The following is a 27,935-nucleotide window of genomic DNA, read 5'->3' as shown; positions in this document are numbered from 1 at the left end:
GAGGAGGAGGAGGAGGAGGAGAAAGAAAGAAAGAAAGAAAAAGAAAGAACAATAAAATGCCTCCAAAAATTCCTAACCCCCTCAAAATTGACCCACAGGGCATGGAGGGGAGGAAATGAAATGCCCCACAGATGAATTATTCAAAAAGACAACAGAGGGAATGAAAAACCGATGAATAGCATATAAATAAGAAGTATAAATAAGACACAACTAAACAGATAATGAGCCTAGTAATGAAGCAATCAGCAAGCCTGTAGAAGACACTAATAAAAAGCTACCAGAGCTAAACAAAATGATACAAAACATGAATGCCCAGCACTGAAAATAAACAAAGTCTATTAGAAGTTATCAAGCAGAAATTCAAGAGATTAAAAGCTCTATCAAAACTATGGGCAGCAGACATGACCAATGTGCGGATAGAGTGTGAGAACTAGAAGACAGGGTGAGTGTCAAAGACCAATTAATAAGAGATACCTTAAAAATAATACGAGAACATGAAAAATAGATCCAACAGCTTCTAGGTGACATAAAGAAGAATAATCTAAGATTAATTGGGCCAATCAAAAAGTCAGAAGACAGCACAAGAAGCATGAAGCCTGTTTACAGGAATGATAGCAGAAAACTCCTAAAATATGGGATAAGAATTTAACACAGAGATAAATCAGGCAGATAGTCACAATATTCCAAATAGCCACAATCAGAAAAGGACTGCTCTACAACACATCGTTGTCAAATTCACACAAGTCCAACACAAGAACAGAATGTTAAAATCTGTTAGAGAAAACCAATGAATCACTTACAAAGGAAAACTCGTTAAAATTACAGCAGACTGCTCAACACAAAAGCCAGAAAAGCTTGGAGTGAAGTGGTTCAGGCTCTAAAAGAAAGCTTCCAATGCAAGCTAATATATTCTGTAAAATTATCTTTCAGAAACTGATGGAGAAACAAACCATTTCTATGATACAGAAGTTCAAAACCACTAAATTAACACTCCAGAAAATTCTCAGGTATATCCTAAAAAGAGGCAAGGAAGCTCAAAGTGCCAAACGGTCAAATAGAATGAATACATCAGGTAGAGTGAGCAGTTAAGCAGGAAAGAAAAAAAAGAAATCAGCAACAGGAAAAAAAAATGCAATGAGAGCATAAGTCAGCAATACCTCCTGATGTGAATGGTCTCAATTCCCCAGTCAAAGGACAAAGGTTGGTAGAATGGATCAAGAAACAAAATGCAATAGTATATTTTAGGAAAGAAACACATCTAACCCTAAAAGAAATTCATAGACTAAAAACCAAGGGGTAGAAAACACTATTCAATGCAATGGAAACCCCAAACCCAGCAGAATAGCTATTTTATTTTCACAAACTAGACTTCAAATCAAAACTGATCAAGAGTAGCAAAGAATGTCACTACATATTGGTTAAGGGAAAAATGAACAGGAAGCGATAATTATTAACATATATACACTGAACAAAGGCATTCCTAAATTCATAAAACAAGTACTACTGGACATGAAAGATCAGATAAGCAAAAATATAATTACAGTGGGAGCCCCAATACTCCACTGTCACAAATAGACAGGTCAAATAGGCAAAGACCAAGAAAACAATATCAGAGATGAACAAAACTTTTGAACAAATGGACTTAATAGGTATCTACAGAGCATTCTACTCAACAACAATGGAATACATATTCTTCTCAGTAGTACATGAGGCTTTCTCCAAAATAGACAACATTTTAGCCAATAAAGTATACTTAAGTAAATACAAAACAATCAAAATTGTACCATACATATTATCAGATCATAGTGTAATGAAAATAAAACTGAATGGCAAAAGAAACCATATGAATTATGTAAATGTATGGAAATTAAACAATACACTCATGAGTAATGAGTGGGTCACAGAAGAAATCAAGGAAGAAGTGAGACAGTTTCTAGAATTAAATGATAATGCCAGTAAAGCATATCAGTTTGTAAGACATAATGAAAGCAGTCCTAAGAGGGAAGTTTATAATTGTGAATGCCCACATCACAAAAACAAAGCAAGCCCAAGTAAGTATCCTAATGATGTATCTAAATATCCTTCAGAAATAAGAATGATCTAAATCCAAAGCAAGTACAAGAAAGGAAATTTTAAAGATCGAAGCAGAAATCAAAGAAATGGAAACTAAAGAAAAAGATGCAAAGAATCAACAAAATGAAGAATTGGTTCTACAAAAGAATAAATGAAATAAACAAGGCCTTAGCCAATCTCATGAAGAGAAAGGAGAGATCCAAATCAATGCAATGAAAAAGGTGAAATCAAAATGGACATTGAAGGGGCTGGGGATTTAGCTCAGCAGCAAAAGCGCCTGCCTGGCAAGTGCAAGGTCGTGAGTTCAGTTCCCGGTACCAGAGAAAAACCAAAAAAAAAAAAAAAAAACGGACATTGACCAAATCCAAAAGATTATTAGCAATTATTTCACAAAATTGTACACCAATAAATTGGAGAAGTCAGAAGAAATGGATAGATTTTTACACACGCATGAATTACCAAAACTGAACCAAGAAGATATAAACACCATGAATAACTCAGTAACGGGCAATGAAATTGAAGCAATAATTTTAAAAAATCATACCAACTAAGCAGATCTTAACGGTGTACTGCTGAATTCTACAAGAACTTTAGGGAAGATTCTATATTAATACTCCTCAAACTTTCTGATGAAATTGAGAAGGAAGTAATACTCCCAAAATCATTCCTGGAAGCTAGCATTATCCTAATTCCAAAACCAGACAGGGATCCAACCAAAAAATTAGAGCTACAGGTAAATATCTTTAATGAACATAGATATAAAAATCCCGAATAAGATGCTGGCAAGAAAAATGCAACAAATGATCAGAAAGATCATACATGATGACCAAGTAGGGTTCATCCTAAGGATGAAAGAATGGTTCAATATACACAAATCAATACATGGGCTACATCATATAAACAGAAACAAGGATGAAAATCATATGATCATCTTAGTAGACACAGATAAAGCCTTTGACAAAATCCAACATTCAGGTGTGATAAAAACTTGAAGAAAATTGGTACAGAAGAACCTTATATTAATTTGATAAAGTGTTTCATGAGAAATCTATTACCTGCATTATATTAACTGAAGAAAAGCTGAAAGTTTTCCCTGTGAAATCATGAACAAGGCAAAGACATCTAATATCAACATTCCTGTTTAATACAGTACTCAAAACATTAAGCGTAACAATCAAGGAACAGAAAAAAATAAAAGTGATGTGTATAGAAGAGAAAGAACTCAAATTATCATTTTTGCAGACAACATGATCCTATTCCTAGCAGACACCCTAAAGAAACCTCCATTAAAAGACTCCTAGAATTAACAACCAAATTCAGCAATGTAGTAGGCCATAAATAAACACAGGAAAATAAACAGCATTCCTATATACCACTAATGAACTCACTGAGAAAGAAATTAGGAAAAGAATACCATTCACAATACCATTAAAAATTATTTAGCATGTGAGTTCAGTTCCCGGTACTGGAGAAAAACCAAAAAAAAAAAAATAAATTTAAAAAAAATTATTTAGCAATTAACCTAACCAAGGAAATGAAAGAGCTCTACAGTGAAAACTATGCTACCATGAAAAAGGAGTTCAAAGTGAACACTAGAAAATGGAAAGGTATCCCTGTTCCTGGATACAGAAAACTAGTATAGTAAAAGTGGTTAAATTTCCAAAACTGATATACAGATTTTTGGGGGACTGGGCTGTGTAAGGGTTAAATTGCAGACCACAGTGTTCTGAAGACAGGATAACACCACAGCTGAGGTAGACGAGGACACAATGGGCTCTCACTCCGTATTTCAGAGCAATCACTTCCAAACTAAGAGATAAGACAGTTCTCTCAATTAGCAAAATTTACTTCTTAGAATGTCTTTGATCCTTTGTTTCATAAGGCATGCTCATTTTCATGGACTTTTGCCTCAGATGTGCCCTCCACTTCCTGCAGCCCCCTGAATTGTTAAGGACCCAACAAATAGGGGCAATCTAGAGAAGTCTTTGTTTTAGCTCCAAGAGAATTCTGACCTTCCTGGACCCCAAAGACATATTGCTTGTCTCTTTTATTTAAGCCTTCACTGTCATAGGAGATCAGGAGCACAGCCATGCCCCCATATGTATTTAACACAATCTTAATGAAAATACCAACAGCATTTGCTACAGAGCTACAGAAAGGAATCCTAAAATTTTTATGGAGCCAGAAAAGACCCAGAATAACAAAAACAATCCTGGTTCCCAAGAGCAAAGTAGGAGGCATCACAATCCCAGATTTTAAATTATACTACAAAGCAATAGTTATAAAAGCAGCATGTACTAGCACAAAACAGACCTGCAAATCAATGGAACAGGAAAGAGAATGCAGGATCACAGCTAGTCACATTCAGCTATTTGATCTTTAACAGAGCAGCCAAAAATATATATTGGAGGAAAGATAGCCTCTTTAGTAACTGGTGCTTGGAAAATTGAATATCCACTTACAGAAGATAAAACAGATCTCGCCATGTACTCAATCAAAGTCAAAATAGATCAAAGATCTAAGTGTTAAAGCAGAAACAATCTGCTGGCAGATAAAATACATAAAACTTGAGTAACTAATTTAAAGATAACAATATGCAATGGATTAACCATTGTTACCCTTCTACTATCTTGTTCTGAAATTTTGTTTTATTTTTTTCTCTTTAAAATAAAAAAATAGGTAAAACTCTTGAAGACATAGCCCTGGGCAAGGACTTTCTGAACCCTAATACCACAAGAAAGTACCCAGAATCAACAAATGGGATCATACCATATTTAAAAGCTTCTGCAGAGCAAAGGAAACAAACAAGAGTAAGGAGACAGCCTACAGAATGGGAAAAGATTTTTGCCAGCTATTCCCCAGACAGAAGACTAATATTGAGAATATATACAGAACTCAAAAGAATTAAACCCCCCAAATAAAGACCAAACCAAAAGATGGAAAATCAATAGATGAAGAGGTACAAATGGCTAATAAATACATGAAAAAAATGTTCAACATGGCTGGCCATCAAAGAGGTGCAAATTAAAACAACACGGAGCTTCTATCTCACTCCAGAAAGAATGGCTATCATTAAGAAAGCAAATAACAACAAGTGCTGGCAAGGCTACAGGGAAAAGGAACACTTCTACATTGTTGGTGGGAATGTAAACTGGTTAAACCACTATGGAAATCAGTATGGAGATTCCTCAAAAGTCTAACAATAGAAATTCCATTTGACCCTGCTATTCCCTTTCTAGGTATTTACCTAGGACAGTTAAAGATATCATGTTACAATGATCCATGCATACCCATGTTTATAGCAACACAATCCATACTAGCTAATTCTTGGAAGCAGCCTTTATGTCCATCAACAGATAAATGGATAAAGCAAACGTGGTTTTTATACATAATGGAATACTACTCTGCCATAATGATAGATAAACTTGAGTCATTTGTAGAACAATGAATGTAACTTTAGCGTATAATTTTAAGTGAAATAAGTCAGACAATCTTAAATACTACATGGTTTCCCTTAGATAGGAACCCCAAATATAAGTAAAGAGCAAAATAAAAGATAGATAACAGGAAATAGGGAGATAGATTTTGTTCAAATGGTAAGGGGTTCAAGAGATGGATGGGGGTGTGTGGAAGTGTTATAGACAGCTGAGTTAGACAGAAATATTAGAAATATTATAGGCCCAGATAGGGCCAGGCCCTCAAAGGAACCAGCACAGAAGATGAGATATCTTGCAACTGTGGGGGAGACAGACACCTCCAGCTGTAGACAAAAGATTACACAGATGCGCATACATACTTCCCTAGGGATGGACCTCAGGGATTCATATTCTAAATAGGTATCAATCACCTTGAAAAAGCCAGGAAGAGTCATTAACCGAACCCCCTACAATAAAGGCCCCTGTTCTGTATTTATGTCCGCTTGCTATGTGACTTGCTTCCCCATTTGATCCCAATTTAATCAATTTTATCTGAACGATTATACTTGTAATCTTATTGGTTAACCATAGTTTTGTCCCACCCCATGCTCACCTATCAAGTTCCCATGTTTTCCACCTTGGACCCGCCTCACCTTATGATTTTGCTCTATAAAAGTCTCTAGAAAAGACAGATTCCTGGGCAACGTACTCCGGCCCCACTTCTGTCCCTCTCTCTGACAAAAGCTTTCTTTCCCTCAATAAATATATTCTGCTCTTAACCTCCGTTGTTCCCAAAATTCATTCTTCAATTTTAGAGAACACAAACTCATCCCAGATACCATTCAGGTTGGGGTTTTTCTCCCCTATATCAGAAGGAAGGGAAAGGGAATGAAAAACAAATTAAGATGTAGTATTTATATACACCAAATCCCACATGAGATGTAGTGATTCGGTAATTAAAACACGTACTAACAAAAAAAATTTAAACTGAAAAGAATAAAATAAAAAGAAAAGATGGTTAAAGAATAAAACAAAAGGAAAATTGTAAAACATATAAAATTTTATGTAATTATAAAATTATAAAATATCTCTACTTTAAAATGCTGGAAAAAGAAGAAAAATCAAAACTCAAACTAGTAGAAGGAAAGAAATAATACAGATTAAAGCAGAAATAAATAAAGTAAAAGACATAAAAAATGATAGAGAAAATCAACAAAACCAAAAGTCTTTTCTTCAAAAAAATTGACAAGTTTTCCCTAGACTGAAAAGGGAAAATGATAGAAGATACAAATTACTCTAATCAGAATGTGGGAACATTACTGCTGATCTCAAAGAAATAAAAAAGAATTATAAGACAGTATTATTAACATTTGTATGCCAGCACATTACATAACCCAGATAAAAAGGATAAATTTCTAGAAACACCCAAATTGCCAAATCTGATTCAAGAAGAAACGAAAAATCTGAATAAACCAAAACATGTAAAAAGATTGAATCTGTAATCAAAACTTCACAATAAAGAAAACACCAAAACCAGATGCTCTGCTGATGAATTCTACCACACTTTAAAGAATCAGTATCAATCTTTCACAAAATTTTCCCCCAAGAGAACAAGAGGAATACCTGTACTTTCTAACTGATTCTGAGTCTTGCATTACCATATCAAAGTCAGATAAAGGAGACAAGAACAGAATGCTATAGGCCAACTGCCCTTTTGTAAACACATGCAAACATACTAGCAAACCACATCCAACAGAACAATAAGAAGATTATAAATTGTGACTACCTGGTATTTATCTAACGATTGCAAGGATGGCTCAACATATAAAAAATATTTCATGTAATATAGCACATTAACAAAATGAATAAAGATATGATCTTCCCAATTGATGCAGAAAAAAGCATTTAACAAAATCTAACATCTTTTCGCTGTAAAAAAGAAGCCCTTAATAAACTAGATCTAGAAGGTATACATGAAAAATATCTACCAGTAACATGCTTAATTGTGAAAGACTAGAAGCTTTCCCTTAAGATCAGGAACAAGACAAGGATATCTGTTTTTGCCACTTCTATTCAACATCCTACTGGAAGGTCTAGCCAGAGCAATTAGGCAATAAAAAGAAACAAAAGCTATCCAAATTGGAGATGAAGGGCTGGGGATATAGTTCAGCAGCACAGTTTTTGCCTGACAAGCCCAAGGTCCTGAGTTTGATTCCTGGTACAAAAAAGAAAAAATACCAAATTGGAGATGAACATAAAACTATTCACAGTTGGCAGAATTTTATGTACAGAAAAGTCCCAAGGAATCTCTATGAACATATTAAAACTAACAAATGAATTCATCAAGGTTGAAGGATACATGATCAACATACAAAAATGAGTTGTATTTATAAACATGATACATCCATAAAGGGAATTAACAAAAGACTTTCACTTGCAATAGCATCAAAACAATAAAATATTTAAGAATAAACTAAACCAAGGAAAAGCAAGGCTTATACAATATAACTTCAAAATATAACTGAAAGAAATTTTTCAAACCTCAATAAAATCATATATTCATGGTTTGATACCTCCCAAAGAGAACTACAAATTCCATGTAATTCTTACCAAAACTCCAGTAGTCCTTTTCGAAGATATGGAAAAGTGAATCAGATAGGGAATTACAAGGGACCCTGAATAGCCAAAACAATCTTGAAAAGGAACAAAATTGGAGAACTTCTACTTCCTAATTTCAAAAGTTACTACAAAACTATAGTAATCAACACAGCACAGTACTGTAAGAATAGATTTATAGATAAATAATAGAATTAAGAATCCAGAAATAAATCTGTTCATCTAAAGGCAATTGATTTTCAACAAGGACAACAAAAAATTTCAATGGAAAATAAATATTTTTTTCAACATTGGTGCTGGGACAACTGTATCCACATGAAAAAGAATAAAATCACATCCTTACCTCACACCACATACAAAATTAACTTGAAATAAACCAAAGGCCTATATGTAAGAGCTAATCCATCAAAATCCTAGAAGTAAACAAAGGTAAACATTATGATCTTAGATCTTGCAACTAGATATGATATCAGAGGCACAAATAGTGAAAGAAAAAATAGAAAAGTTGGACTTAATCAAAAAATTTTTAAAAGTTGTAGTTCAACCACAATGAAGAAAGAAAGTTAATAGGCAACTCACAAAATGGGGAAACTATAGCATTCACAAATTACGTATTGGATAAAGGTCTGGTGTTCACAATATATAAAGAACTCTTATGACTCAACAACAAATGACAACCCAATTAGTTAATGGGCAAAAGACTTGAGTAAATATTTCTCCAAAGAAGATATACAAATGGCCAACAAGCACAAGTGAAGATGCTCAATATCATTAGTCATTAGTCACTAGAAAGATGCAAGTCAAAACCACAAAGAGTTTACTACTTCATATCCACTAGCATGATTGTAATTTTTTTATAAAGGAAAATAACAAGTACTGGCTATGATGTGGAGAGATTAGAACTCTCATACATTGCTGGTGGGAATGTAATACAAAGTGGTATAGTTACTGGGGAAATGCTTTGGTGATTCCTCAGAAACTCAAACATATAATTACCACATGACCTACCAATTATATCCCTAGGTATATACCCCCCAAAATTGCAAATAGGTGTTGAAACAAAAACTTGTACATGAATGTTCACAATGCTATCATAGCACTATCCATAATAGCCAAAAATTAGATGGGACACAAATGTCCATCAATGGATGAAGAGCTAAACAAATCATGGTACCTCATACAACGGAGTATTATGAAACAATAAATAAGAATGAAGTTCTGATACACGCTATGATGTGAATGAATCTCAAAAACATTATGCTAATTGAAACAACCCAGTCACAAAAGCCACATACTGAATGATTCCTTTTATACGAAATGAACAGAATAGGAAAATACAGAAAGCAAATTAGTTGTCAGGGTCTTATGAGAAGATAGGAATGGCATATCATTGCTTAATAGGTACTGGGTTTCCATTTGAGAGAACCAAATAAGTTCTGGACCTAGATAGTGGTGATGCTTGTATGACATTGTGAATGCATGTAATGTCACTGAATTATAGATTCTAAAATGGTTAAAATGGTAAATTTTATGTCATCTGTATTTTCCCACAATAAAAATACTATTTAATTCAATTCTTCTACCTATTCAGACTGTCCATTCCAACTCACCTGATTTAGTGGTATTTTGCAGAAAATATGTATAATTATGTCCCAAATCCATAACTCAATGAATATCCATCTATTGTCAGTCTGTATTTTATTTTATTTTATTTTATTTTATTTTATTTTTTATTTTTTATTTTTGGTTTTTCTCCGGTACCGGGAACCGAACTCACGGCCTTGCACTTGCCAGGCAGGCGCTTTGCCGCTGAGCTAAATCCCCAGCCCCGTCAGTCTGTATTTTAGATCCTAGCCTATTTTTTTACATATATAACCAAAGGTTGTTTCCATTCATAGGATCTTCTAACAACAAAGTAGTGTCTTATTCTGACTGGTGGTACTAGTCCCTTTCCTGTTCCTGGGACGAAATATCTGAAATGTGCAGTTTAAAGTGGGAGAGATTTATTTGGCTCATAGTTCTAGTGGGTTCAGTCTATGGTCAGCTGACTCTAGGACAGAAACAGCATGATAGACAGGAATGGTAGAGAAAAACGGCACATTTCATGGGACCAGGAAGCAGAAAGAGAAAGAGCATCTGGGAACAAAAAGATGCCTCAGTGGCCTACCTTTTCTGACTAGGCTCCACCTTTGGACAGAGGAAACTTTTGGGGGACATTTTAGATCTAATCCATAATACTAATCCATAATACTAACCAGTAATTTTCATTATAAATTGATTCTGTTTACTTTTTAGTTCCCAAGATTAATTATTCTAAAATCTGTATCAGTCTGAAATCCTTTCCAAGTATAACCCAACTAATTAAATTAAATTCGAAAATGAAAGTGTTGATATGAGTAAAATCTACTAATTTTCCAATTGGTGATAGATTTTACTTGGTTAGCAGACCTGAAGATAAACATACAGACATAGCCTCTCATGTGCCAACTGATTTTTCATTTGGAGGTATGTCTGTCAAATAATGTCACATGCCTGAACCTTTGAGATTTTTGAATTGGAAAGTAAAGAGGCTTTGCACTAAAAATCTCTATTTTTTTTTTAAACTGAGGTTAGTGGCACACTCTTGTAATCTCACACTCTGATAGGCTAAGGTAAAAGGATTGCAAATTTGAGCTCAGCATAGGCAATTTAGCAACTTAATGAAACTGTTTCAAAATAAAAAAATAAACGTAAAAAAGCCTTGGGATGTAACTCAGTGTTAAGACTTTGAGTTCAGTTCCCAGTACTTCAAAACATCACTATTTTTGTTTTGATAAAATAACTGAAAACACCTGCAAACTACTACTTTTTCTGAAAAACTGTCCTCCATTGTTTAAAAATGAAAATAGTGAGTGTTAGATTTGTGAGATTGGATGGAAAATGGAAACCAAAGTGTAAAACAAAAGCCAAGAGTGGCAGTTCCTTCCCAAAACAAATAATCACTCTAACTTCCCCATTACTTTGAGCTATAGCAGTAGAAAAGAGAATGCAAGAAGAAATTATGTCTGTGATGGGGGACTCTCTCTCAACTCATCTCTTAGAATGTAGCGAATACCTTCTTTGCTGTCAAGAGCTTGTGTGACGAAACCTTCATTTCTTGGCTGTCAGGTAACTCATCATCAACAGAGAACTCTTCAAATTCCTTAGAAATTTTGTCAGATTGGATAAGAGGTGGGCTGAGGCTGCGTTGGCATGGATGCAGTGGTGGGATCTGTCAAAGAGGGGAAGAGAAGGAAAAAGTTGAACATTGCATGATTTCTCCCAGATTACTGCTGTTGTCTCATTCCTTAATTGTTGGAGAAATAAAAACCTCATAGGAAAAAAATAGGCCCAGGAAAGAATGACTTACTGCCCTGCCTTCATTTCTAGTATCTACCTAAAGCAAAGACTAACAGCTTTGGTTAACCTGAGTTGCTGCACACTTTTGCCAATCCCCAAAGGCAGAAACTTCAAGTTGCTTATGTGATCCAAACCAGAATTCCAGTGTTATCTCCTTACTAGTATTAACTAAAAATCTTGCTTGATTTTGATTTTTGTTTTAATTTTGTGTCTTGTATAAAGTCCAGTTCTTGGTAAGGTGAATCTGTGGGGAGAATCTGAGCCTGGGACTGGCATGAAAAGTGACATTCCTTGCTCCTATTATTCCAGGAATTTTCTGGACCAGAATCTGATCATGGTGATTGCTTATCTTAAGCTTGTCAACATTTATTTTTTTTAAAAATGCCCAGATTTATTTTTCAAAGATTTTAAGAAAATTTACAGATGTATGGCTAGGGTATAGCTCAGAGACAGAGCACTCACCTAGCATGTATGAGGCCCTGGGTTTGAACCCTGGAAAGAAGTAAGAGAAGGAAGGAGGGGAGAGAAAAGCAAAGAAGAGGAGAGGAGAGGAGAGGAGAGGAGAGGAGAGCAGAGGAGAGCAGAGGAGAGCAGAGGAGAGCAGAGGAGAGCAGAGGAGGGGAGGGAGGGGAGGGGAGGGGAAAGTAAAGAAGTGATAAACCTAGTCCTAAGGGGATAAAACTTGGTCATTAGGTTCTTTTGGGGATTTAGCAGACTAATTTAGGAAGAGAGGAAGGAAGGAAGGAAAGGAGGGAGAGAGGAATAAAGGAAATATGGAAGAAAGAAAGAGAGGCAGCTTCAGATCTAGTTTTAGTTTCTTAAAAAGATTTAACAAAATCATCATTTGGGTTTTTTTGGAGCTCAGTAGACTAGTTTAGTTAATTCTAAGTTTAAAGATCATGGTACACTTTACTTGGAGACATTGGTCCCTACCATGGTCCTCTTGATGTGGATCAGAATGCCTGATTCTATCCTTAGCAAATATTGGATAAGTGTCTGTAATGTGCTACATCTGATTCCGAAAACATGGACTTACAACACTTGTGAGACTCCATCAGGAGCTAGTGGGAAGAGACCAGATCAGCTATGCTGAAACTCAGCTGTAATAACAGATATAACTGGTGCTAGTTCTCTTAGCGCCAAGGTAAGCTTTTTTCAAGTCTGGTCAGCTTGAAAGGCTGGGTTCTTCACCACTGTGCACTCTTGTCTCCTTCCTATAAGGGCCAGGAAGCAGAGGTTCCACACTGAAGGCCAAGTTCAGGAAGTTTAAAGGTAGCAATCAGAACATATGGTGTGCCTACTTCCTTAAGAAGAGCTGCAGAGGGAGAGTTGGGCCTGAGAGCCATATGGAAAAACTGCCTTATACTCTTGTTTTCCTAAATGAAAGGATTTAATTAGATTTAACAGCAGGAGAATGTTAATAATGTGCTATCACATCTTCTTAATTACGTGTGATCAAGTAAAGAGAAGATAAAATGTCTTAGTAATCTAGGCACCCACATTCCTAAAACTTCAAAGGTGACTATCTGGCAGGGAGTAAGACTGGCTCAGTCCCGGCATTTTTTAGTTTAGTTTAGTTTTGTTTTGCAGTACATGATTGAACCCCGTATCTTCGCAGTGAGCTACATCCTCAGCCCTTTCTTTTATTTTTCATTATGAGACAGTGTTAATATGGTAAGTCACTAAATTGCCCAGACTAGGCTCAAACTGGCAATTTTCCTGCCTCAGCCTCTCAGAGAGCTAGGATTACAGGTATGTGTCACCATGCCTGGCTTAACAGAGGTTGCTGTGCAGAAACGAGAGCAAGTGTGTGAGGAATTTAGCAGACATGTCAGAAATAAGCCCCACTTACTTTTTGTGGTTTTTGAGGTAATGGGGATTGAATCTAGGGCCTCCTGCATGGTGAGCAAGTGCCCTACACTGGGCTAAACCTCCAGTCCTCCCACTTACATTCTGCCACATGCAAAATGACAAGCATTCCAGTGGAGAAGTTCTCTTCCTTGTATGGCCTCCCTAGTTACACAGGGCTTAATTCCACCCCTGTGCTGAGAGAAGGAAGAGGCAGCTGGGAAGGGTTGACTCCCTGGCAACATCTCCAGCTCTATCTGGAGCATTTCTAGTTCAGAGTTCCAGAGGAGTCTGAGTGAGCAACAGCTGTCTTTTATAGTTTATAATTAGCTGAAGGTAAGACATTATCTTATGTATATACTACATTTTATTAGGGCTGAATATGTGTCTTTTCCAGACAAGTAAAGGGATTTGAGCATCTCAGGAAATGGACCAGTGAAAAGACCATGGATTTTGAGGTTAACATATCTGTGTCAGATTTCCAAGTCTACAACTTATTACCTGGGTGAGTTTGAATGATTTCTCAAATCTTCATTGAGTCCTCATAAACAACAGTTTGAGATAAATATTAATGCCAAATTCATTATAGATAAGGAAAGGAAGTCTCAGAGAGGTTAAACAACTAACCCAAGGTCACACATCAGTAAGTGGCAGAAAATTCAGCACAGATCTGTCTGACTTAGCTGCCCCATGCTCTGAACAATTCTATTCTTATCACCTCAGTGATCTTGGAATCTGCAACCCAGACTCCGCTTCTGGGCACATATCGAGGTGTAGATCCAGACACAGCTCTGCTTCTAGTCAGAATTTTGAAAGCCTTAGATCGCTGTGGAAGAGAGAAAACTCAGAAGGTGGACTGCTAAAACATCAACAGTGTACATCACTGCCCAAATTATGAAAATGCTATTGGGATGTAAGATAAGTAAATATGGTAATAGCAGCCAACACTCTGTGCTGGGCAATAGGTAAGTTATACATCTTGTCATTCAGTGCTAATAATACCCTTGTAGAGTGGAATTAGCTAAGAAGCAAGGGCAATCCACTCCCAGGACACACTTTTTAGTAAAAGCAGGGGATGGAAGAGAAGTATGCTAATTAGACACTGATATTCAATTCCACTGTTACCCGCAGAGTTTTGCTTCTTCGGAACTTTCTAGAAGAGCTTATTTCACTTGCTGAAATTTCAAGCTCAGTATCTGACATGAAGATGCTCTCATGGGATAGGGCTTTGTTCCCCATGCTGCTCTTGCTTCTGGAGAGAAAGAAAAGGTCCTGTAAAAACAGGCTAAGGGCCACAGGTACTGAAGACAAATGTATATTCACAACATAGTTTGCCAGAGATACCTCAGAAGGAATGTAGGGAGGCATATGTACTGATACAGAAAGCTGTCCATAAGCTATGAAGTGAAAAAATAAAAAGTAGTATGTACCCACTTAATATATACACATATATTACATACATCTATAAGTTTTGTTCAAAGACAAGCATCTGGAAGGATATCCACCAAATTGTTAGTGCTAGATGCAGAATGACACTAGGAGGAGAAGGATTTCCATTTCCTACTTACATACTTCTGAATGATTTTAATTCTTTATATTATGAACATGTCTCTTATATAAAAGTTTCATTGAAATGTAGTTTACATAGCATTCAATTCACCCATTTAAAATATGCAATTTTATAATGCAATTCTGGAGAATGGATGGTTATCAAAGATCTCTCACACCCAGTTTTTTCTTCAGTGTCTGTTTTAAATTGTTTTAGTGCTTGCTTTGACAGCACATATACTATAATTGATTTGTTTTAAAATATCAAAAATCTACCAAGATGTAGGAGATTTTCATTCAGCAGGTTTTTCTCCTGTTTCACACAGCAGATCTGTGATACATCTGTCCTCTTTTCAAGTTCATGTCATATACCATCCATGCCCCTCTTATCTCCAGCCTTGTAAACCCAGTTGGAAACCCCTTCTGACTATGAATGGAACCAATTTAGTTTGATCACAATTATGTGTTAAGGAAAATCAGGGAAACGTTAGAAATAAATAAAAAGTTAAAGGCACAAAAGATTTCATTGCGACATGATGATATATTTTACATTTTAAAATTTAAAGCAAAGGAATCACGATAAAAAAACTACAGACCAGTACATATTATAAATACAGATGCAAAACTCCTCAGTAAAATACTAGCAAACTGAATCCAGTAACATATACAAAGGAGTATTTACTGAAACAAAATAACATCTGCAAGGAATGTAAAGTTAGTTTAACATCAAAATCAATACATACAATATACTATATCAATAGAATAAAAACAAACACCACATGATGATTTCAACAGCTGCAGAATAAACCCAGCTAACGCCATTTCCATCAAATGCACTCCACCTTGATAGAGGACATTTATAACAAGAAACAAACAAACAAAAAAAACCACAGCAAATATCGTACTTGATGATGAAAGACTGGATATTTTCCATCTAAAGATCAAGAACAGCACAAAGATGAATGCTTTTACTACCTTAATTCGATTTTGCATTGGAGGTAATAGCTAGGAAAATTTGATAAGAAAATGAAATGTAATGTATCCAGAATATAAAAGAAGAGGAAAATTATCTCTACTCACAGATGACATGATTGTGTACATAAAATCTCTTAAGAAATCCACTAAAAGTACTAATGAATGACTTGAGCAAGGTTGCAAGGTATAAAACCAATACTCCTAAATTATATTTCTATATACTTGCAACGAAAAATCTGAAAAGGAAATTAAGAAATGCTTCCACTTGCAATAGCATGAAAAGAATAACATACTTAGGAATAAATTTAACAAAAGATGTACAAAACTTATACTCTGAAAATTGAAAAACACTGCTGAAATAAATTAAAGAAAGCCCTAAATAAATGTAAGGTTATCCCATGTTCATGGGTTGGAAGATTTAATCTTGTCAAGATGGTAATACTCCACAAATTGATCTACAAATTCAATGCAATTTTTATTGATATTCCAATTCCAAGACAATGAAGTACTGGTATAAAGATAGACCTATAGATGAATGGAATAGAGTTGAGAGCTCAGAAATAAACCCATACACCCATATTTGATTTGCAACAAGGATATCAAGACCAGTTAGTGGGGGTAAGAATAGTCATTTTTTTTGTTAATTAGTACGTGTTTGCAGTATATGCAGTTTACAATCATCTTGGGAAGCTGTACATGTACATAACATAACTTGGTCCTTTTTTGTAGTCCTCTTCTCCTTCCCTTCCGCCTCCCTCCCACCTCCTTTAAATCCCTTTTCCCTGTTTTCATTGTTGATATTATTCATCTTATTTTGTGTGGTATCTATCCATAATGGAATACTACTCTACTGTAAAGAAGAAAAATTTTGAGATCTCTGTAGGTGAATGGATGCACCTGGAAAAATATAATGTTGAGTGAAATAAATCAGACACATAAACTTAAATACCATATAGTATCTCTTATCTGAGTATGGCAAAGAATAGTGTTTACAACAAATTGTGCTGGGGCAACTGGATATCTACATGCAAAATAAATATGCATCTGTATTTCATACCATATATAAAAATTAATTCAAAATGGATCAAAGACCTAAATATAAGAGCTAGAACTATAAAATACTCAAAGGAAGACATAATGGTGAATTTTCCTAGATTGGGCAATGGATTCCTAGATAGGACATGAAAAGCTTAAGCAACAACAACAAAAAGATAATCAGATTTCAACACATTTAAAAATATCTGTGGGCTGAGTATGCAGCTCAGTGGTAGACACCTGCGTAGCATGTGTGAGGCCTTGCGATCCCTAGTACCAAATAATTGCTCTTCAAAGGTTACAAGCAAGAAAATGAAAAGATACGTAATGGGAAAGTACATTTGCAAATCATATATCTGACAAGGGATTTCTATCTAGAATATATGAAGATAAACTCTTACTAAGAGCTCTCATTACTGAATTAAGTAATTCAATAATAAAAAGATAAATAACCAACTAAAAATGAACAAAATATATGAATATACATTTCTCCATAGAAGATGTACAGATGGATAAGATCACATGGAAAGGTCCTTAACACCATCAGTCAACAAGGGTATACAAATTAAAACCATAATGAGATACTATTTCAAGCCCACTGAAGTGGCTGGAATAAAAGATTCAGATAACTAAGTGTTGGCAAGGCTGTGGAGAAATTGGAAACCCCCCATACACTGCATTTACATTTAGTGGTAATGTTAAATAGTAAACCACTTTGGAGATTAGTCTGGTGATCTCTCAAAAGTTTAAACATACACTTATTATTTGATCATTTGACAGTAATTCCACTCCTATGCATACAATCAAGAGAAGAAAAGCATATATCTGTCTCAAAGGTTGTACACAAATATTGATAGCAACATTATTTGGAACAGCTCAAAGGTGAAAACACCCCAATAGCTATCAACTGATGAATGGATAAAATGTGGTATATTCGAATAGTGCTATTCAGTAGTAAAACTTCTGATGCAAGTTACAACACCAATGAACCTATAAAACATTATGTTAAGTGAATAAGTTAGATACAAGTGCTGTTGATATTAAATGTCCAGAACAGGTAAATGCATAGAGATAGAAATCAAATTAACAGTTTCCAAGGGCTGAGGTAGAGGCTAATAAAGAAAATTGCTAAATGGGTAGTACAGTTTCTTGTTTTCCCCTGAGCCTAGTTTATCTGACTTAACATGATGATCTCTAGATCCAACCATTTTCTGAAAATGACATGATTTTGTTCTTTTTTGGACACAAAACTTATGTTTTTGGTTGGAAAATTAAGTTTTTTAATTAGTGTGTATTTGTAATACATAATGGTTACATTTGTTTTGGGGAATTCGTATACGTATATAACATATCGTAATCATTTTCAATTCCTTTACCTCCCTCCCTAACCCACCACCTAGTCTCCTCCCCCACCTCCAAAAAGTACACCTTTTTGTTTCCTACCATTTCTCCCTTATTTTAATCTTTTGTTTATTTATATTTTAGGTTTCTCATAGAAGAGAAACCTGCAATATTTGACCTTCCATGTCTGTCTTATTTTACTTAACACTATGGTCTCGAAACATTTTCCTGCAAATGACATGCTTTTATTCTTCTTTATGGATAAATGATATCCCATTGTGTAACGCATTTTCTTTGTCCATTCATGTGTTAATAGGCATCTGGACTGCTGCCAGACCTTAGCTCCTGGAAATTGCACTGCTGTAAACACGGGTATGCATGTGTCGCTATAGTATGAGGTGTTTAACTCTTTCAGGAATATTCTATTTGACTCAGCTATACCTCTCCTGAGTATATTCCCAAAAGAGTTCAGAGTTTCTGAGGTGATGAAAATGTTCTAAAATTGATTCTAACAATGGTTTCACAGCTCTCTGTAAATATACTAACCAGCTAATGAATTATGAAATTTCAAAGGGTAAATTGTATGGTATGTGAATTATATACAACAACAGTGTTAACCAAAATAAATGAAATATTTGATGCATAATTCTACATAGATCACCTTTGAAAACATTACGCTAAGTAAAAGAAGCCAGTAAAAAAAGGCCAAGTGTTATATTATTCCCTTTATAGAGACAGAAAGCATATTAGTAATTGACAAGGGAAGAGGGAAAAGGGAGAATGACTGTCAATGGGTACAGAGTTTCTTTGAGGGACAATAAAATGTTCCCCATTTGGGATGTGAAGGATGCACACCCAAAAAGGTAGAGTTTTTGCAGCATGTAAGTTATATTTCAATAAATCTTTTATATAAAGATACAAAATTATGAAATAATCCTATTTAGGGAAATTATGTGTATATACATAGAAGATGAGATTAAACGTGACAGGAAGGAACGAAGGGAAAGAGGTGGGACAGAGGATGGAAGAAAGGAAAAGAAGCGATGGAAAAAGGAAGTGGAAGGGAGAGAAAAGAAAGCAGGCAGGTTACATGATAGAACATGGGTGACCCTTGAAAACCTTCTAAGGACCATTTTGGATGTTCTTAAATTTTGCTTCATGTTTGGAAGATTGTGTTTAACTTTTGGACCCCACTGCTAACAAGAGCAGTTGAAAAGGTCATGATACTGCAGTTCAGAAGAAGGAAACTGAAAAAAGAAATCAAGAAAATGCCTCCTCTTGAAAGGGATATATCGATCTCCATAGAAGAGATAGAAAGTATTGAACGTCTCTTAATAGATGGTATTAAAGACATGTGCTCAGTGATAAAGCAGATAGTGTTGGAAGTTTTCTCTGGCTTAAATTAATGGAAATATGTAAGTGAGACTGGCCAGAAAATGGAATTACTGAAGTAAATGGCAAGCAAGAGAAATTCTCACAGAATGCACAGAAGACAGACAAACAAGTCAAGACTTTAAAAAAGGGAGAAAAAGAGATGTAGAAGGTTGATTCAGGAGATGCATCTATGCATAAAAGGAATACCTGAAACAAGGACAAAGCAAGTGAAGTTGAAACAATAATTAAAGAATTAATTGGATAGAAATTTCCAGAGATAAAGAACAAAGTAGGGTTACATATGGATAAAGCTCATGGGATACCTTTAAAAATTAATGGAAAAAAGCAACACCTAAACATATGCAATTGACTTTTTTTTAATTTCAAGGATGAAGAAAACCTTTTGCAAGTATCCAGACAGAGAGAGCAAGTTACCAAAAAAGGGGGAAGGTGTCACGTGGACCTCAAATTTTTCTCTTGCAATTGTAAATGTTAGAAGACAATAGAATATTACCCACAGAGTTTTAAGGGAAGATAATTTTGAACTAAAAATCATATACCCTGCTAGGTTACTATTTCCATGTGAAGGCAACTGGAAGACATTCTCAGATATTCAGGTGTTAAGAAGCTTATCAACCAATAACTTTCTTTGAAAATTTTGCTGAATGATTTACTGTAGCCAACAGAGAACAAGAATTAAAAATAACTAGAGAATAGTAAGGCAATTGTATGAAAGATTTTATGGTAAGCATTAAAACTAGTTAAGAAGTATATAGGGTAGTAAAACTAAATTTGTAAGCTAGATCTAAACATTTTTGGTTTATGTGGTTATAAATTACCAAAGAGCATCATAAATATTCAATGTGTTGTGCAAATACATATTGTTTTATTTTGGCTATGCAGTATTATAGATAAGGATGCAAGTTGTTAAGCCAAATGTATGTAAAATAAAAGTGCTTTGCCACTGTGGACAAGTAAGGGGATCCTAAATGTTAATCTGACAAAATTGGAAAATGGCTCAGCTTTATTTCCCTTATGTTTAATTACAGAGGAAAAAATTAGCAAGTTTGTCCTTAGTGTTTACTTTAATCTTTTTTTTGTGTGTGTGGTACCAGGAATTAAACTCAGGACCTTACGCTTGCCAGACAGGTGCTTATGCCACTGAGCTATATCCCCAGCCCCTTGTCCATAATGTTAATGCTGAAAGTATGAGAAGAAAATTTCCAAAGCATTGGTTGGAGAGTGGTAGATACAACATTCAATATCCTGAACTGGGAAAATCATTACTGCCTCAGATGGTAGCTCCTGTAAGTCAAATTTTCATTGACTCAGGAATAAAAACAAAATATATTCATTCCAAATTTTGAGAATTGAGAAAAGAAAAACAAATAAACAAATAAGAAAAGAAAACCAGGAAAAAAATAGAAAAACAATAGCAAGGAAGCTGTAAAATTATCTGAAGAGACTGACTGGTAGAGGTAAATTATCTCATAAACTAGTTAAGTCCCCAATTAATAAGATCCATATTGAGTCAAAAATCAATCTCTGATCCTAGATATCAACATTTGTATAAAGTAATTGTTAAAAGGATTTAAAGGTAATAGAAACTGTTTAAGTCAGTGATGGCAAACGTTTCAGGGATCGAGTACCCAAACTACAACCCCAAACCCACTTATTTATCACAAAGTACCAACTCTGGAATGAAACCTGAATACTGAGATTTTAGTTTAGAAAAAACAATTGTTATTCAATGCTCAGGTGAATGGGGCAACTTGGCTCACATGGCCGCGGAGAGGGCTCTGCGTGCCCACTGCAGCACACGTGCCGTAGGTTCACCACCACTACTTTAGACCATAGAAATAGAAACATCCTTATTTGGCAGAAATAAGAATATTATCGGATATTTCACACTTAAAAGACTTTATGTGGTAAATAACATGGCATTCATATATAAAATCAATTTTCAGTATCTTGATGTGGGTTATAGTTTTAGCTGTAAACAGATATATATATAGATATATATATACACGTATTTACTGCACATTTAATATAGTGTACTTTATGTACTTAAAGTGCACCAAGTAATCTTTCAAATAAAGGGAATACATGTAGCAAAAAAAGAAAGAAAACATGTTAAATGAAATAAGGGTGACTTTGTATGATTCTACTTATATGAAATGTCAGGAAGAAGCAAAACTTGTAGAGGCAGGGTATAGATTAATGACTGATTGCTCAGGGCTAGGATGGCAGTAAAGAGGATGGAGACTGAATGTTGATAGGTAGGAGAGTTCTTTTAGGGAGGAGTGGAAATGTTCTAAAATTAGATAAAATAAATTTTACATTTAGTACTTTTTTGTACTTCTTTTTCTTACAAAATCAAACTTACAGGTTGGCTCTTTTAAAAAGACAACCTTTATGTATGTATGTACGTATGTATGTATGTATGTGTGTATGTGTGTATTTATTTTGATTTTTTTGAGATATGGTCTCACTATGCAGTTCAGGCTGGCCTTGAACTCACAGTTATCCTCCTGCCTCAGCCTCCTGTGTGCTGGAATTACAGGCATGCGCAAAAAAGACAACCTTTAAACAGTAACTAGAGAAGCAGCTTGTGCATTGTAGAGCTAGTATTCATTGGGTCATTGTGAGTCTGTCTGGAGGTGGCACCTGCACTTGGTCTACATGCTCATGAAAATCTCATGTTATGAGGATTAAAATGTAACTCACTCTAAGGTGGCTTGTGGACCAGCAAAAAAGTTTAGGAAGGAGATGTGTACTACTTTGTACTAAATTACCGCCTACCTTTTCCATGTAAAATCGATGCCCAGGTTGCCCCGTGAAGGAAACACTCTCTGCTTTACTATAAGAACAGTCCAGGAGAAAACTAATGTGACTCTCCAAGGTAAATCCTTAATGGGCATGTAGGAGTGATTGGGCCTCAGGATGGAAATGTTTCAAGACATCTCTGAACACATGTCTGCTCGTTACGCACACATGCACACCTTCATCCAGTACTGCTCTATGACCTGTTGGCTTGAATCAGGTTCAGCACCAGTGTAGCATCTGTAACTACTGTACCTTCCTGCCTGTTTTATGCTCAAAAAAATAAAATCCAAGGAAATCTTAGGTTATGGGTGAGCTTAGAAATCTCTCTCATTTTCATGCTGTACATCAGCGAGAAAGTAGCTGTTGAATTAGCTCTATAGTGCCAGGCTCCATCTGATCAAAAGATTATGGTAGCACCATGTGTAACCAAGTTTGTCAGAAATGAAAAATCCTTGCCCACTGAACATATCCAGGACTCACTGGTCTGCTACCTGCAGACAAAAAGAAAAACATCTAAAACTCCAAACAAAATCTCATTTTTAACTAAGGCCCATAAACATATTACAGTAACACCCATTAAAGAATCAAATGAAGGAATGGGATTTTTCCATTCCTTTAGACATATCACTACAATCTTAGAAACACATACTGGTTCTACTGTACAAACCAGGGGAGGGCTGGCTATACATTTTGTTATGACTGATTCTTTCAGTGAATGAACAAAGCTGATCTCCCTTTCTAATTCCTGAGTGGCATTATCCAGGGTTTCTTCTGTAGTATATTGAGCAAGAGAGTGAGGTTGGGGATGAACTTTAGACCACTAAATTATACTTTAAAGTTAATTTATGAACCCAGCCAACAAAGACTCTCCCTCCCCCTCCCAGACACACGTGCTAACATGCTTCTTAATGTGAAGAATATATCAGAGCAAACAGACTATTGTTGAAGGGGAAGGTACAAGTAAAAGAAAATATGGAACTTTAGTAGCAACAGTTCTTACCAACTTGCAGAGACAATGCAGAGCAGCCCTGAATACCTCTCCCTCCATACCCCATAAAAACCTGTTTGGCAGGGTTTTAGTTTAGTCTTACTTAGAGCTGTAAGGCAATATTTTCTAATGGCATTATTTGTGAGGTACGAAATAGCTCCTCTGTCTAAAACTATCTCTCCCACTGGTAAGACTTTCTAAAAATCCTCACATTTGATGCATTCATGAGATCTTTCTTACAGAACTCTATGTGCTGTCAGGCGATTATGTCACAGGAAGTGTGGGAGGCCTTTACTGGGCAGTATAACATGGTAGCTAGCTGTCCCATTACCACTAAGCAAAGCCTTGTGAGGATGACTAACAGAACTGGTGAATTCTGGGGGGGAGTCCAGAGAAGTCTGTGTGTGAGACCAGGAGAACAGACCCAAGTAAAACCCCATGGGGGAGATCCACTGATCCAGATATGGCTGGGGGTACTATGTGTCCAGATGAAAGAACGTGACAGGATGTTGAAATGGAGGCATTACAGATAAAGCTTTGCATAGGGATGACAGTGATGGCTGAGAGACATTCTTCCCCATACCCTTTGAGACCAGTTACAACATTTCTCCCAGTCTCCTGGGTAGAGGGAGAATGGATTTACAGCAACACAACGATTTCCTACTTAAGTCCCTCTGCTCCTGTCCCTCCAGCTAAATGATCTTGCTCTCTGGGACTTTAATCATTATGAGATCTGGACCTCCTCAACCAGATCTGTAGTCTAGGCAAGACTTAACTTTTTGAAAGACATTGGTCATCCTTCCTTACTAGTTGAAATATGCTTCCAATTCCTCCTTCACAATAGGTCCCACATCACAAGTTATTCTAGCAGTGACAGGAATGGTTTCCCTAATCTATCTGCACCCTCTCACCCAGGAAGGAACGGGGTGTGTATTCACCACACTCTATCTCATTGAGCCGTGCAGCCCAGGCAGCAAGCATGCATGTGCACACAAGGCAGAGGTCCCCTGGACACAGCGGCACTGGCAAAGGCTACAAGTGTGGCCTTCAGAAGAAGGGAAGCCAAAAGTCCCTAAGACCAAAAATTCACTGGTGACTTGGGCACCAAAAGGGAACTTAGATCTAGCTGTCCACCCCAGCCATGCCCCGCCCACTCCATCTCAGCTTACCTAGCGACAGTTGATTCACCTTCCTGGATTAGTTCCAGAGAAGAGATGGTGAGACTGCTGCTGGAGAAGCTTGGCCTTAACATCCTGTGTTCCTCAGGATCTTCAGTCTCTTTTCTCTTCTTCTTGACAAAAAGGCTCTTCAAGGATTTTAATTTGGATTTCTTCTTTCCTGAAAGTGAGCAATGGAAGTGTGGCAGAGTATGATGGAATAAGGGAAAGCAGGAAAATAGACAGCTTGCATGACAAGAATGAGAACTACAACCCCAGGGGCTTACGCATTTTGGCTCCAGTTTGTGCAGCAGCATTCATTTGCTTGTGCCTCTCTTAGGAACTCAGTAACCAAGGACATGAGTTGCTTATGAAAGAAGCAGCCCAGGCCACAGCTTGTGAGCTCTAGCAGCCTCTATTCAGCTCAAACTCACAAGGTACCCACTTGCCTCCCAATTTCAACTGTTAACACATACTCTCCTCTTCCTCGTCCTAAGAAGTTCATTGGTGTGAAGAGATGACTGAGCCAGTGTAAGCACTTGGCCCCCCTTGACGGCACCTCAGTGGCTGGAGTCATTGGAAATCAGTGGGGGGGATCCAAGCTTCCACATGTGAAAACCCTTCAGACCCCTCGGAAATCCAAGTGGGAGACGAAACTCTCCACCTGAGTGCTGCAAGAATGCAAACCCAAAGAGTAGGTGCAGCTGGCCTGTGTGGCAGGGGCTTCTGAGCAAAGGAGAGGGTTGGGAATAAAAAAGAAGAAGGAGTTGCCTAGACAAAGACACTGCCTGTGCAAAAGCTATGTCAGAGTCAGGTACCAAAGGGTTTGTGTGTGTGTGTGTGTGTGTGTGTGTGTGTGTGTTGTGTATTTTGTGTCTTGTTCAACTATTCCCAGTCAGTTTGGGTTATCTACAAGGTTGCCACCCTTTGAATATGTGATAAATGAAAGTTTGTTATATCTATAATAATTACCAGGGCAACAGTGAGGAAAATGCTCCTGAGGTTCTGTCTGTTTTGGCTTTCCTTAGTTTCCTAGTAAGCACATACATAATGCGTATCCTCGTCAGGGCCCAGCAGATAAGGAGAAAGGGGAGGGGATTCGTGCTACACTTGCCAGAGGGAATGAATTAGTTCTTACTGTTTTTGCATGCAGCAGTTTACCAACTCAGGTGTGTCATCCCAGCTCTCAACAGTGGAAGATGTGATGGTGTAATGGCAAGCACCACCCAAGGCTCTGAAAACTATAGAATAGTAGGCTTGAATCTGATATCAACTAGCTCTGTGACCTTCCCTTGGGTAACTTACACAAACTTTATGGGACTCAGCAGGAAGATGAAGGGATTGCACTGGATCAGTATCGGACAAAGAGTATTTGGAAGGATGCTCATAAGTTTTGTTACATGAAAAAGGAATCCACAGACCAGTCAATCTGAAAAATGTTCAGTTAGACAAAGTTCAGTGATCTGCTTTCCAACAAGACATTTCTAAAACTTCAAAATGCTGATGTATACAGTGAAGCTCCATGAAACCAGGCGACAATGCTACCTCCCAAATGTGTGTAAGAAGAATGTCTGGCAAAGCGAACTCTGGGAAATGCGACCTAGCAGTCTCTCTGGCTCTGAAATGTTATGCCTTACCTGTGTTCTAATTACTCCTGCACCTACCTGTTAGAAAGGCCTGACATATATCCAGTTTCCCACCAATCAGTAGAATTCAGGCCTCTTATTTTTCTTTGGATACCTAAAACTTAAATGTTACCATCACAAGTTTTACATTTTAACACTCTCTAGTCTATTCATTCATTCATTCATCGAATCAAAAATATTCATTAAGGTCAAGCACTTACTATGTTTTAAGTATCAAAGAGAAAGGAATAAGATATAGACCCTAAGTCTTAGCTTTTTCTCTCATATCCGGGTGATAGGAAGGCCCTCCTTAGCACCCCTGTAAGGACTAGCACAGTACAAGGAAGCCAATATCACTCAAGAGACACCTAAATACAATGATAGGTGCAGAATACAGAATACAGTTGGTCACTTCCCTTGATTTGAGATCTCTGAATAGAATTGTCCTTAGCATCCTGTAATTTAAATACTAGTCATTACTGGAGTTGATGTGAGTTGTGAATAACATAGATATAGAGCTTAGCATAGGATCTTGCCTGTATTAAGTGTTCAATAAATGTGTGCTGGCAATAGGGACTCAATACTTGTTCCTAAAGACTAGAATCAATTCTATCTGTGTTCATTAGAAGCAATTCCATGCTTCTAACTCAATAGTGAAGTCTAAAATATGCATGATTAGAAGCACAGCCATCATGGGTGGGGAAATGAAAGACTATAGGAGTGTTTGCTTGATAATTGCTGCTTAAGTAACTTCTGGTTTGGACAAGATGGGCAATTTCTTATCTACTAGGATATGCCTACATAGGGTCGTGTTGGCAATTCTACCTAGACAGAAAAAATAAAGATGAAAATACAACAGTATGCAGTCCTTCCCCAAGTTCCCTTCTTTAATTTTTTCAGAAAAATAAACTAATTTTTATGATAATAACTTAAAAATTTCAAAATGATACTTGACCTCCCAGCACTACCGTGAGGCTTCCATGTGAAGGTTCTTGGAAGTGCAGAGGAGACTGGCTTGAAAATCAGCTGTTTTGTTCTTTGGCCTTCTCTCTTAATCTCCCCACCCACAAATGATTTCTAAAATCTATCAAACTGTGAAGTTGTTCTGTTTTACTACACTGACAGTTTCATAGTTTTGTGCTAGAAAATGTATAACAACTGGCTGTCTGGGGAAAATGCCTTGATCTGTGTTATTTGTCCGTTTGTGGGATCTAAATTCTCTACCACGGGCAGTTTGAAGCTACCAACACTTGTACCAACATGGGAAGAGTCACAGTCGGTCTCCCAGGCCAGTCTGAGCCAGTTCCACTGTCACTAAATAATTCCTATCAGGGAGGATGAGTTGAGCAGAGGTGCTCTCATGAACAGGAAGAAACAGAGTATAATTTAGCCTTTGAGGAGGTTGCCATTTTTCAAAAACAGAAGAAACAAGATTTAATGATTCTTGATAAGTGGATCTCCTCCTCCTAGCCTTCTTAAAGCCAAGCAACTTTATGCTCAGAACATAGTATAAAGAATGTTATGAACATTCACTATGCTTCAAAACATGGTGACTGTTGCCCTTCTAGCCTTGAAAACCACAGCAAGGAAGTAAGAAATGTACAGCTACAGAATTTGGACTTGCAAACTCTCTCTCTCTCTCTCTCCCCCTCTCTCTCTCCCTCTCCCCCCTCTCTCTCCCTGTCCCCATTGCTCCCTTTCTCTCTCCCTCTTCTCCACTCTCTCTGTCCCTCTC

The 27,935-nt window shown here is 36.6% G+C and overlaps 1 protein-coding gene across 3 annotated transcripts in view; it reads right to left on the bottom strand.

Moving 5' to 3' along the window:
• Positions 1 to 27,935, bottom strand: part of Kiaa1210 (KIAA1210 ortholog) — a 58,334-nt gene that overhangs the window by 24,992 nt on the left and 5,407 nt on the right. For all 3 annotated transcript variants that reach the window (XM_013507699.1, XM_013507700.1, XM_005410451.1), the window contains exons 3-6: positions 24,588 to 24,756; positions 14,457 to 14,583; positions 14,050 to 14,157; positions 11,200 to 11,355 (exon numbers count right to left, since the gene is read on the bottom strand). In XM_013507699.1, coding sequence (XP_013363153.1) covers positions 11,200 to 11,355; positions 14,050 to 14,157; positions 14,457 to 14,583; positions 24,588 to 24,756 — 560 coding nt within the window. The remainder of the gene's footprint in view (positions 1 to 11,199; positions 11,356 to 14,049; positions 14,158 to 14,456; positions 14,584 to 24,587; positions 24,757 to 27,935) is intronic.

The sequence above is a fragment of the Chinchilla lanigera genome, unplaced genomic scaffold (genome assembly GCF_000276665.1).
Source record: "Chinchilla lanigera isolate Chin_1 unplaced genomic scaffold, ChiLan1.0 scaffold00133, whole genome shotgun sequence".
In the NCBI taxonomy this organism is placed as follows: Eukaryota; Metazoa; Chordata; class Mammalia; order Rodentia; family Chinchillidae; genus Chinchilla; species Chinchilla lanigera.
The sequence above is the reverse complement of the archived record's forward strand: the minus strand, read 5'-3'. Positions and strand labels throughout refer to the sequence as shown.